The sequence below is a fragment of the Ranitomeya variabilis genome, chromosome 3 (assembly GCF_051348905.1).
Source record: "Ranitomeya variabilis isolate aRanVar5 chromosome 3, aRanVar5.hap1, whole genome shotgun sequence".
In the NCBI taxonomy this organism is placed as follows: Eukaryota; Metazoa; Chordata; class Amphibia; order Anura; family Dendrobatidae; genus Ranitomeya; species Ranitomeya variabilis.
The window spans coordinates 217,268,896-217,282,410 of NC_135234.1; the positions used below are offsets into that span (position 1 = coordinate 217,268,896).

The window sequence follows — 13,515 nt, forward strand, 5'->3', positions numbered from 1 at the left end:
CTGTATAGGAAACAGAGGCAATTGACTAGGATCGTACTATAAGAAAATTGCATTCATTTTGTGGGGTTCAGGAGAGTTGAAGCATTAGCTAATTACTGGGCAGCTCAAGAAAGGTTAACAGGGAGAAGTCACCCTGAAGTAAAAGTATAAAGAATGAGTGAGTTTGGTGGGACAGGGAAGCATCAAATAAGGATGTTTATTAACTGCACTGGGAGATCTCCCAGAGTGTATTGTTCCTTTTGTCCCATTTTAGGTATCTATGTAGAAGAGCACCTATCACTCCAGAGAAGAAGTCTTGACTTTTGCCCAGATGGCCCTGAGAGACTCCAGAACACCCCTCTTACGTTTGGTGCTGAGCTGAAACATCTCCTCTCAGATTTCAGCCATGAGGAGGTAATAAAACCCAACGCCACTTCGTCCTGTCATTTTCCTCCTGGTCATTATTTTATATATATTGGACTGTTTATGATCTGCAGGAGGACCAAAAGACTGGACACCCAACTGCACGGAAGTCAGGCTGAGCACCATTAACTCAGCCGGTGAAGGGGGTTAAGGACATAAGAAAAATCCAGTCCATTACCCCAAATCCAATATATATATATTGTATATAATAATGATGTGTATTCATTGTTGTGTTACTGTGTAGTAAATTCCATATGGGTGCATATAGACACGTTAGGTATAAGTGCAGGAATACCTGTACATGGACACACTCAGTGTGTTCATGTGAAGGTGTTCATGCATTTACAGCCAGTACATAACTCCAACTGTACGTGGATCAATGATCTGCATGTGCATTATGGATCAGTAGCAGCCATGCTATTTTAGCTTAGGTCTCTATATGCATTATGGAATTGTAATATATGTGTTTTGTGTGAATGGGGAAAGAGTAAGGTTCTCTAGGGACAGGTCCTCTCAGCTTCTAAGTTATTTGCCACTTTAACCCTAGCAATGGTGAAGTTCGTAAGGGATGGATTGAATGTCGGTTAGAATTAGACTGTGTTCTTCCCACAGTCAACTTAGGTATTGTGACATCACTCCCTACTCAAGAAATTCTGAATTGCTTAATAAAGATCTGCGTATCTTTTTATGGAGGAACCTCATCAACGATCTTCAATCAAGACTACAGGAGAACTGCCTGATGGAAGTCGTGTCTGATGCATGTCTGATGAAGGTCATTTCCAGTGCCTGAGTCCAGTCATTTTCAGTGCCAGAGTCAAGTCATTTCCAGTGCCTGAGTTTGCGAGGCCCAGAAAAAAAAAACCTGTGACATCCAGCAGTCTCATCATGCCAGACATACTCAAAATCCTGCTGAATCAAGCTATAGGAGTGTAACATAAAGTCTGGCAAGGTGACGGGTGCAAACAGGATGATGTTGACTGACCTATGGACTGTGAAGGTGAAGTCGTTCCAGAGTCTGACCAGTCACAACTGGAGAAAAATGGCTTTGGGATAGGCGGATACCTGAAGATTGACAATTAAAGACCAGAACAGAGACTGAAGACTGCAATAAGACTCCAAGAAAGAAGAAGAAGGTGTACTCCGTGGATAGAGATGTGGGTTACGGTGAATGGCATGGAAGAGCTGACGGCCATGTGGATGATGTCTAAGTACCTAAATGCAGAATTATACTTCATTCCATCCTGAACTGTCACTAGTTATAAATGGGGTTGAGCAGGCAAATAAATCCCAGCACAACACTTCCCTCAAATTACATTGTTGTGTTCTCGACAACAGGAGGATTGCAGAAGGGAAGTACCCCAAAATGTACATCTTTACATAGAGATGTGTATAGTGATATATAATTCCTCCACATGTGCTCAGTAGCTCCTCCTCCATCTTGCACCATGTGCTTGTATCAGGATTGAGGGGATGTACCTTTGCCAGTGGATAATAGATTGTAACCTCATCCCCAAACACCTGGGGCTGAACACACCTCTTCTTGGCTGGACATAAAAGGGACAACACATGTGCTTGGGGCCCTCTCTTGCCTCTCTGTTGCATTGCCTGGAATGATGATGGACACACATGGCTTAAGTATACTCTGCATCTTAATAGGCCCAGTACTATTCATTAGGGATAGCTAGCCATAGGTGGGAGGGCTGATATTGTATGTGTAATTTGGGCAGTTAATTATGGGTTTTTATATTGTGGTGATATTGTTGTGATATTACTGGACATTGTGGGTTATTACTGTGTGATACTGTTGGGATATCACTGTATACTGTAGTGATATTACTGTATTAGAGTTGTAGATCCATATATTTGTAAATATATACATATTTATAGTCGCCAGCCAGGTATAAATATATGTATGTTATAGACTGCAGACTTGTGTGTGTAATAAATACCCTTTATTGTTACACTGTTTTGTCTCAGTTAGTATATAGCATAAGAAAAATATTACGTTGAGGCATTATTAAGTGGATATTAATTATTAATAGTCAAGTTTGGCAATAATAGTTAATATCGGACCTCAATAGAGGTTTAGGGAGAGTTCCTCCTTTGGTAACTATAAGGTTTAGTATTTTTAGGGGGAAACCCTGTCCTTTTACAGATTCTGAGATTTTGCATTCATTTAATGACATTTTAAACATGTGATCTACAAATGCTTTCAAATGCCGTTATGTATGTTATGTAATGTATTCAATGTCTTTCAATTTGTACTATACATAATATAACACTCAAAAAAGCATTTAAACATTTTTCTGGAATCAATTTCTGACCAATAGAGTATTATGTGCTCTGTGGTACATTTCAGTGTTTTAGAACACTCCAAAAAAGCGATGGAAAATGTTTCCGTATTCAATTACTCATCCATAGAGTATTACATGCTCTGTACATTTCAGTGTTATATAACAATTCAAAAAACAGTTGACATTTTTTCTGTATTCAATTACTCATCATTATACTATTACGTGCTCTGTGGTAAATTTTGGTGTCATGTAACACTCCAAAAAAGCATTGAAACATTTTTCTTTATGCAATTATTCACTCTTAGAGAACTATGTACTTTGGATATATTGTGGTGTTATATAACACTCCTAAAAAGCGTTGAAACATTTTCCTAGATTAAATTACTCAATCATAGAGTACTATGTGCTTTGGATATATTTTTGTGTTGTATAACACTCCCAAAAAACCATTGAAACATTTTTCTGTATTGAATTACTCATCTGTAGTGTATTGCATGGTTTGTGATAGATTTTGGTGTTATATAACACTCCAAAAAAGCTTTGAAAATGTTTTTGTGTTCAATCGCTCATACAAAGAGTATTACGTTCTATATGGTATATTTTGGTGTTATATACAGACTAAAAAAGCAGCATATACTATTACATGCTGTGGTACATTTCAGTAGTATATAACACTTCCAAAGAGAGTTAAAAAAAAACAAGTCAGGAGGATCAGGGTGTGGAAGGCGAAGTGGTAGAGGACGAAGTCACCGACCCAACCTGGGAAGTTGGCATGCTGTCACATGGGCTTCAATCTGTCCTTGGAACTGGGACCCTACCTATCCCTGTCCCAGTGGATAGTTTTCAAGGTAGAGAGGCCCAAGTCTCCGACCGTACTATGCACCTGCTAAACTCTGATCTGTCCTCTCCTCCACCCCATGAGGCATGGGGCAAACATGTAAGGTAAACAAGACACAAAGAATAAACAGATAACAGAAAACCTTTATCATACAAAAGAACTAGCCAATAATCGGGAGAAGGCTAGGGACAGGGATGAATAAACTAAATGGGAACAGGGACCAGGAGATAAACACACACGTACTACAGCAAACCACAGAACACTACCACAATAACTCTACTCCAACCACTTAGCTTTAGCACACAGCACAGGAAGACAAATCTTTCAATGGCAGAACCAAGAGGGTCTGACCAGTTTTTATAGGAAGAGGTAATGACCAGATCAAAAGCAGCTGAAATGGAGCTGCATGTTTTTGACCAGCATAGAAAGGCTTGTTAATTTTAACCTCTGCAGCACCATAGGAAACTAAAATCCATTTAATATGAGACATAAATCACACCATCTCTAAAAAAGACCTCTGATTCATTACCGACATGACTGCCTAACTTCAGGTCTTCCTGGGGGACGTGACACCCTCTGGACACATATGTGGTATCAGCTTACTCAAGAGTAATAGCCCAACAGAATTTGGGGTCCATTTTCTCCTGGTACTCTTGTTAAAAATTGGGTCTTAGGCAACAATTTTGTGGGAAAAATTAGATTTTTTTTTTCCATGGCTCAACGTTATAAAATTCTGTGATGCGCCTTGGGGTTCAAGGTGCTCAGAACACATGTATAAAAATTCCTTGAGTAGTGTATTTTCTAAAATGGGGTCAATTGTGGGGGGTTTCCACTGTTTAGGCACATAAGTGGCTCGACAAATGCGTCTGTAAACAATTCCAGCCAATTTTGTGTTCTAAAAGTCAAATGGTGCTCCTTCCCTTCCAAGTCCTGTAGTGCGCCCAAAAAGTAGTTTTCCACAACAAATTGGGTAACTGTAAATTGAACAACAAATTTTGGGGTCTCTTTTTTTCAGTTACCCTTGTGAACATAAAAAAATTGAGGCTAAAACATTTTGGTGGGAGAAAAATAAAATTTTGTGAAGCACCTTGGGGTTCAAAGTGCTCACCACACATCTAGAAAAAAATCTTGAGTTGAGGGGTGTAGTTTCCAAAACGGAGTCACTCATGTAAGTTTCCCACTGTTTATGCACATCATGGGCTCTGCAAACACAGCATGGCATCCACTATTGATTCCAGACAATTTTGATCTCCAAAAGTCCAATAAAAAGTGTCCCTTCCCTTCTAAGTCTTGCCGTGAACCCAAACAGTAGTTTTCCACAACAAATGAGGTATTGGTATACTTACAAGAAATTGCACAACAAATTGTATGGACAATTTTCTCCTGCTACCCTTGTGAAAATGCAAAATTTGGGGCTAAGGCAACATTTTTAAAGTAAAAACTAAAATGCCCTTTTTTACTTCCATATGGCTTTAATTCCTGTGAAACACTGGAATGGTTAATGTGGTTTTGAGCACTTTGAGATGTGCAGTTTTTAAAATGGTGTTACTTTTGGCTATTTACCGTCACATAGGCCCCTCAAAGTCACTTTAAATATGATGTGATCCCTAAAAAAGTTGGTTCTGGAAATTTTGTTGGAGAAATTAAAAATTGCTGTTAAACTTTTAACCCTTCTAACTTCCTACCAAAAAATTATGTTTAAAAATTATACAGATGTAAAGTAGACATATGGGAAATGTTTTTTTAATAATTTTGTACAGCATGAGTAGCTTAAGGATATAAAAAATTGAAACTTTGAGAACTGGGAAAATTTCAACATTTTTCTCAGAAGAGGCAATTTGCATATAACATTTTTGCCAAACTTCTGTTATTTTCACAAATAAACACAAATGATCTACCTAAACTTACCACTAACATAAAGTATAATGTACATAATATCTATCCCACAAATTCAAGGGCACTTCACATCAATGCAACAACTAGATCCTGGGGGCATGGACGGAAGAAGCAGGAGGCGAAACGTGCATCGGGGTGAGGGGACACCACGGACACCAGCTCATGCACCAGTTAATCATCCTTCACTATGGGGGAATTATGATAGGTGAGGCCATATTGGATCTTAGCACCAGATGGGTCATTATAGATGGTATAGTCTATGAAGGTTTGGGGGATTGTATAACCTATGAGCCACTGTGCTCTGTGTGGTAGTAACCGGACTACCTGCTATGATCTATAGTAAACTGATCATCTCCATCCTTTGTATTTGAGTATGGGCTTACATTTTCCACTTGCTGGGGGTATATTTAGGCTAAATTTAGGTGAGATGCTTAGATATTTTATTGGAGAGATTTTGGCATCCCTTGTTTAATTGCATTAGATGCACCATTTTGTGTGTTTATAGATGCAACATACTTGTATTGTAGCATATGTGTTTTTGGTGTCTTTTATGGTGTCCCCCACGGTACTTTTTGCTTCCTTTTATATGTATGTATTTTAACTAATTACCAAAAAATACTGGTTTTTAGTGATATTGGGATCTCTTCTTGTTCTCACATACATAAAGTGCAGTGTGTTACGAAAAAAAAAACAGTCTAAGAACAACTGGGATTTGTTGAAGCATTTCAGAGTTATTGTCACATAAAGTGACACTTGTCAGAATTGTAAAATTTTACTTGGTCAGAAAGGTGAAAATAAGCTTGGTGGTGAAGATGTTAAAGGGGCTCTCCAGAAACATTGTTGTGCAGCCAATGGCATCTCTCCACCCCTTACTGCTCACACCTGGCCCATCTCCCGCTCATTATACTATGTGGAAATGTATGTGGAGTCATTATAATATTTGCAGAGCTATGTGGGGGGTCATTATATTGTATGCAAGCAATTATACCGTGTAAAGAATTGTGTGGGTCCATCATACTGTGTGGAGGGCTGTGTGTGGGTCATTATACTATTTGAAGGGCTAATGTGGGCCAGTATACATTGTGGGGCCATTATACTGTATTTAGGCCCATTATACTTCATGTAGAGATGTGTGGAGTTCACAGTTGGGGGATAGTACTGTATTGCCCTTGAAGTTGAGGTGGGGTACATTAAGGTATTTATACTGTGCATGTAGCGGCTAATGTGGAGGACTTTACCATAGGGGCATCATACTTTATGGGGGCAGTGAAAGATTAATCTAGGGCTTCAGCATGAGAGAAATTACTATGTAAAGGTTGGAAAGTTGTGAGGCATGCTCTTCTGTGACCCCGACAATTATTCATTTATTTTTTGGAGAGGAGTTTGTGGAGGCACAACTAGAACTGCTATGGGGCCCCATGATTTCTAAAGTATGTACTCCCCTGACCAGGAATAAGATAACATTTAAATAAGCAATAGAAATGTCATTATAGGAACATAAATAAAATGTTTGCGAATTGCTAATTAAATAATTTTAGAATAAAAATAGCTGTCTTGTTATCACATGGACAGAAATCTGTTTCAAGGCGTGGTTAGACGGAACGCAGCGCACCGACTTGCTCTCCCAACCGGAGGGTGGTAGTGTTATGTATTTTTATGCAGCTGTAATGCTTGAGTCGGAAAATCCACCAGCCAGTTCGTGCACTGCTTTCCAATCTCAGTCCAATTTTTACGGTCTTCAAACTGTGCCCTTAGGGTATGTGCACACGTCAGGATTTCTTGCAGAAATTTCCTGAAGAAAACCAGAAATTTTCTGCAAGAAATCCGCATTTTTTTTTTTTGCGTTTTTTCCCGCCCTTTTTTTAGCATTTTGCAAGCGAAATTAGCTTGCAGAATGCTAAAGTTTTCCAAGTGATCTGTAGCATCGCTTGGAAAACTGACTGACAGGTTGGTCACACTTGTCAAACATACTGTTTGGCAAGTGTGACCAACTTTTTACTATAGATGCTGCTTATGCAGCATCAATAGTAAAAAGATATCATGTTAAAAATAATAAAAAAATTAAAAAATGGTTATACTCACCCTCTGCAGACAGCCGATCTCCTCAGCGGCGTCCGTTCCTATAGATGGGGGTGGTGCAGGACCTTCGATGACGTCGCGGTCACGTGACCGCGACGTCATCGCGGTCATGTGACCGCGACGTCATCGCAGGTCCTTCACCACACCATCTATAGGAACAAAAGCGGCAGCATGCACCGCTGAGAGGCGGGAAGACTCCGGGGGCCATCGAAGGTGAGTATATGACTATTTTTTATTTTAATTCTTTTTTTTTTACCAATTATACGGCGCCCAGTCCGTGGAGGAGAGTCTCCTCTCCTCCACCCTGGGTACCATTCGCACATGATCTGCTTACTTCCCGCATGGTGGGCATAGCCACATGTGAAAAGTAAGCAGATCAATGCATTCCTAGGTGTGCGGAATCCCCGCAATTCCGCAAATTTAATGTACATGTTGCTTTTTTTTCCGCGATGCGATTTTTTCGTGGAACAAAATGCAACATTTGCACAAGAAATGCGGAATACACTTAAAATAATGGGAGGCATATGTAAGCGTTTTTTTCGCGTTTTTATCACGTTTTTATAGCGAAAAAACGCGAAAAAAAACGCGAAAAATACTGAACGTGTGCACATGGCCTTAGACTGTTAGAACATGTCTCTCTCTTGTATATTCAGTACAAATATTAACATAACCACTCAACTTCAAAACCTACTTACGAGAATAAAAAGTACACTGTGTAAAGTAATACCTGTTGAGTTTGCCGTTGTTCCAGTTAAAATATTTTCATGCTTATTTTTACTGATCGAACTTAGATAAAATTCAGTTGTAGGAGAAGCTATAAAAGACCACAATATTGTTATTGAAATAAAATAAAATAATTTTGAAAACATAAAAGTAATTTACCAATAACCCTTTTTTTGTTTTTTCGGTTTTCGTCGGTGGATGTGTCAGGGCTTTATTTTTGCGGAGTTTTTTAATCATTTTAGGGTACATAAGATGTAGTTTTGTTTTTTATTGCATTTTTTTATATCTGCAATGACTGAAAAAGCTCAAATTGCAAAAGCCTATTAATTCTATTTCGTCTTCTCCATTTAACAATTTTGATAGAATGGACTTTTATGGATGCAGTGATACCAATTATATATATAATTTTTTTTTATTTGTTTCTTTTGTTTTTTTATTTCTTTAAAACTGGGAAAAGGGTGGGAGATAATTTAAAAATGTATCTATATATTTTAATATATTTTAAAACATTTTGTTTTAGTTTTCCTTAATTTTACATGGCTTGAACTTGTAATTGTTAGATTGCCTAAACTGTTAACCGCAATAACACAGTATTTCAGTATGTAGTACACAGTAAATCGGGTTCTCCTATGAAGCCAAGCCTATGGCCGGGGTCACACTTGCGAGTGCAATGCAAGTAACTCGCCCAAGTCTCTCGCATCAATACCCGGCACTGCCGCCGGTACTCGGGACCGGAGCGTTCAGCTGCATAGAAATACATGTACCCGCATGCTCTGGTCCAGAGTGCCGGCGGCAGTGCCGGGTATTGATGAGAGAGACTCGCGTGAGTTTCTCGCATTGCACTCGCAAGTGTGACCTTGGCCTATGACTAAGCTTCAGAGGATCCTCAGAATTGGCTAGTCCCATGGTAACCCATTGCCGCCTTGTGATTTTGTTATGGCTTGCTAATGGGAGCCAGTAAGCACGCACGATGATTGCACTATTTAAATGCTGCTGTTAAACCTCAGCAATCAAGGTTCGCTTCATTTGCAGCTGTTACGGGCAGGTTCTGGCTGGGTATTGTAAAAATGTAAAACAATGCTTTTAAAGGAATTGTTCACCTATAAGGTTGTTTTTATTTAAATGTATGTATTTGGAACTAAAAATCATTTTTTATTAAAAATATTGTGACATTTGGCAAATATACCTACTGCATTACATTGTCAATTGCTGACTGCTGAATGATTTAAAGGGAACCTGTCACCACCAAAATCGAGGGTGAGCTAAGCCCACCAGCATCAGGGGCTTATCTACAGCATTCTGTAATGCTGTAGATAAGCCCCCGATGTAACATAAAAGATGAGAAAAAGAGAAATCAAAATTTTGTCCAAAGTGAAAGTTCAGAGCATTATATATTCACGTATCTAATCACAGCACCATATACACTCTGTATATCTAATTCCAGCGCATATAAACGCCATATATCTAATCCAAGGACATTATACACTTTGTACAGCTAATCCCAGAAAAAATACATACCATGAGATACAGCCTTCCCAAAACCCTGTCTGATGACAAATGCACACTTAGCAGGATGCAGCAGGCTTAAAGGAGCTTACTTTATTTTGGCCAAAATATTAAACCAATACCTCATATAATGTATGTGTTTATCATATGCATACATTTTTTGCACTATATCATATCTTTTTTTGCAGGATGTGGCCAGGCCTCTTTTTGTTGGTTAGGTTTTTCTGGGGCGTCTGTCACTGTGTGCTGCATATTAGGCCGGCCTCACACTCAGCGTATGTAAATACGGTCCGTTTTTTACGGCCGTAATACGCAGAAAAGTCCCCAAAATAGTGGTCCGTATGTCATCCGTAGTCAGGGTGTGTCAGCGTATTTTGCGCATGGCATCCTCCGTATGTAATCCGTATGGCATCCGTACTGCAATATTTTCTCGCAGGCTTGCAAAACCGACATCTAATGGATTTATGTGCTCAAATGTTCATTAAAACATATATACAGTATATATATGTATATATATATATATATATATATATATATATATATATATATGTCATTGAGACACATATATATATATTCTGTATTTATATTTAATTCAGCGCGATATATGTGAAAAGCCGGTAATTCAATTGCCGGCTTCTCATTTCTCCTTCCCAAACCCGACAGGATATGAGACATGGTTTACATACAGTAAACCATCTCATATCCCCTTTTTTTCTGCATATTCCACACTACTAATGTTAGTAGTGTGTATGTGCAAAATTTGGGCGCTGTAGCTGCTAAAATAAAGGGTTAAATGGCGGAAAAAATTGGCGTGGGCTCCCGCGCAATTTTCTCCACCAGAATGGTAAAGCCAGTGACTGAGGGCAGATATTAATAGCCAGGAGAGGGTCCATGGTTATTGGCCCCCCCCTGGCTACAAACATCTGCCCCCAGCCACCCCAGAAAAGGCACATCTGGAAGATGCGCCTATTCTGGCACTTGGCCACTCTCTTCCCACTCCCGTGTAGCGGTGGGATATGGGGTAATGAAGGATTAATGTCACCTTGCTATTGTAAGGTGACATTAAGCCAGATTAATAATGGAGAGGCATCAATTATGTCACCTATCCATTATTAATCCAATTGTATGAAGGGGTTAAAAAAAAAACACACATTATTAAAAAGTATTTTAATGAAATAAACACACAGGTTGTTTTAATATTTTATTGCTCTCTCAATTAACTCATATGAACTCGAGCGTGGAAACTTTTCCAAGGCTCCAGTTCATGAGTTCATCCAGCACAGGGCGCCTCACCGCGACTCAAATGTAAGTACAGATCACCCAGCTTTCCTTTCAGCACCCGGGGTTTACAGGCACGAGCGAGTGCTTTAGCACAGCTCCTGCCTGTAAAATGATTTAACCCCTTCAGATGGATTTACTTCGTGGGACGTGACAGATAAACAGAAGGTATGTATATTGTTGGTTTATTATTTTGCCAAGCGAGGGTCTTCAGGTGGATTGAGAGAGCAATAAAATATTAAAACAACCTGTGTGTTTATTTCATTAAAATACTTTTTAATAATGTGTGTGGTTTTTTAACCCTTTCATACAATTGGATTAATAATGGATAGGTGACATAATTGACGCCTCTCCATTATTAATCTGGCTTAATGTCACCTTACAATGGCAAGGTGACATTAACCCTTCATTACCCCATATCCCACCGCTACACGGGAGTGGGAAGAGAGTGGCCAAGTGCCAGAATAGGCGCATCTTCCAGATGTGCCTTTTCTGGGGTGGCTGGGGGCAGATGTTTGTAGCCAGGGGGGGGCCAATAACCATGGACCCTCTCCTGGCTATTAATATCTGCCCTCAGTCACTGGCTTTACCATTCTGGCGAAGAAAATTGCACGGGAGCCCACGCCCATTATTTCCGCCATTTAACCCTTTATTTTAGCAGCTACAGCACCCTAACAGTAGTGTGAAATATGCAAAAAAAAAAGGGATATGAGATGGTTTACTGTATGTAAACCATGTCTCATATCCTGTCGGGTTTGGGAAGGAGAAATGAAAAGCCGGCAATTGAATTACCGGCTTTTCACTAACACCGCTGCGTATTTCTCGCAAGTCACACTGCTGGTCCGTGTGTAATGCGTATTTTTCTCGCCCCCATAGACTTTCATTGGCGATTTTTTTGCGCAATACGGTGACAAACGCAGCATGCTGCGATTTTCTACGGCCGTACAAGACCGTATAATACGGATCAGTAAAATACGGCTGATAGGAGCTGGGACATAGGGAATCATTGGGCCGTGTGTAATGCGAATTTTACAGACGTAGTTTATGCGCTCATACGTCCGTAAAACTCGCTAGTGTGAGGCCGGCCTTATAGTGCTGGGCAGCCCTCCTGTTAATACAAGGGGCGTCATTAATAGGCTGCATACCAGACACTGTGCACCACACTTACCAGTGTGACTGGCGTCCTATGTGAGTTATATCTATGTGCATTTTTTCTACTAGGCAGCCAACCCCTGCAATGTTTGGTTGGTGTGGGGGTGGCTGTTTTTATCAAGTAGTTTGCACCTGTGCCACCCCTAGCCTTTATAAATGGAGGCCTGCTGCATCCTGCTAAGTGTGCATTTGTCATCAGACAGGATTTTGGGAAGGCTGCATCTCATGGTTTGTATTTTTTCTGAGTTTTTTCTATGTTAGCTGTCTCTCTCTCTCTACATCTAATCCCAGAGCATTATGCACTTTGCTTATCTAATCCTAGGGCATGATACTCTCCATGTATCTAATCTCTCCATGTATCTAACCACAGCTCATGATACTCTCCTCATATCTAACCCCAGCCCATGATACACTCTGTGTGTCTAATCCCAGCACATGAAATAGTCTGCATATGTAATCCATGGGCGTGATACACTCTGTGTATCCAACCCCAGTGCGTGACACAGCTTGTGTATCTAATCCCAGCTCATGACAGTGAGCAACAACAGATTCGGCGCTGCTAGTCATCCTCGGAGACACTTATCAGTATCACATTGTAATCAACAAAATGTCTTCGCACTGGGATCCTAAACTTCATCCTCCCTTATCCTTTTACAAGCACCTAGAAGGAGAGGAGAGGAGACATCACACATGTGAGCAGAACCCACCCGTAAATGTATTTAATGAGATGATGAGCACAGAGAGATATGTGTGTCATTGACATATAGGTATATATATATACTAGATTGTGGCCCGATTCTAACGCATCGGGTATTCTAGAATATGCATGTCCCCGTAGTATATGGACAATGATGATTCCGACTGTGCCCGTCGCTGATTGGTCGAGGCAACCTTTTTTACATCATCGTCGCCATGGCAACCATTATGACATCTACGTCGATACTGTGCCCGTCGCTGATTGGTCGAGGCCGCCAGACCTCGACCAATCAGAGACGCGGGATTTCCATTATGACATCATCGTCGCCATGCTATGCCCTTCGCTGATTGGTCGAGGCCCAGGCGGCCTCGACCAATCAGCGAATGAATAAACGGGACAGACAGACAGACAGAAAAACCCTTAGACAATTATATATATAGATATACTGTATATATAAGTTTTCACAAATATTTGAGCCTATGGATCCATTATATGTCCATTTTGCAAGCCGGCCAGAAAATGTCGCCCTACGAATGTCATATGGATGTCACACGGATGCTTACATGCGAGAAAATCGCATCATCGCACTGCACACGGATGACATATGGATCACTGTTCAGGGAACATTTCTGCGATTCTCGTCCGTGTTA

The 13,515-nt window shown here is 40.1% G+C and overlaps 1 protein-coding gene across 5 annotated transcripts in view; it reads right to left on the bottom strand.

Moving 5' to 3' along the window:
* The window catches only part of LOC143815672 (uncharacterized), a 219,540-nt gene that overhangs the window by 155,309 nt on the left and 50,716 nt on the right, over nt 1-13,515 (bottom strand). For 4 of the 5 annotated variants that reach the window (XR_013223776.1, XM_077295171.1, XM_077295173.1 and 1 more), the window contains exon 4: nt 8,237-8,323. The exons of the other annotated variant lie outside the window; for it this stretch is intronic. Coding sequence is in view for 3 of the 4 variants with exons in the window: in XM_077295171.1 (XP_077151286.1) it covers nt 8,237-8,323 (87 nt within the window). In the remaining variant the exon portion in view is untranslated. The remainder of the gene's footprint in view (nt 1-8,236; nt 8,324-13,515) is intronic. 5 annotated transcript variants of the gene reach the window in all.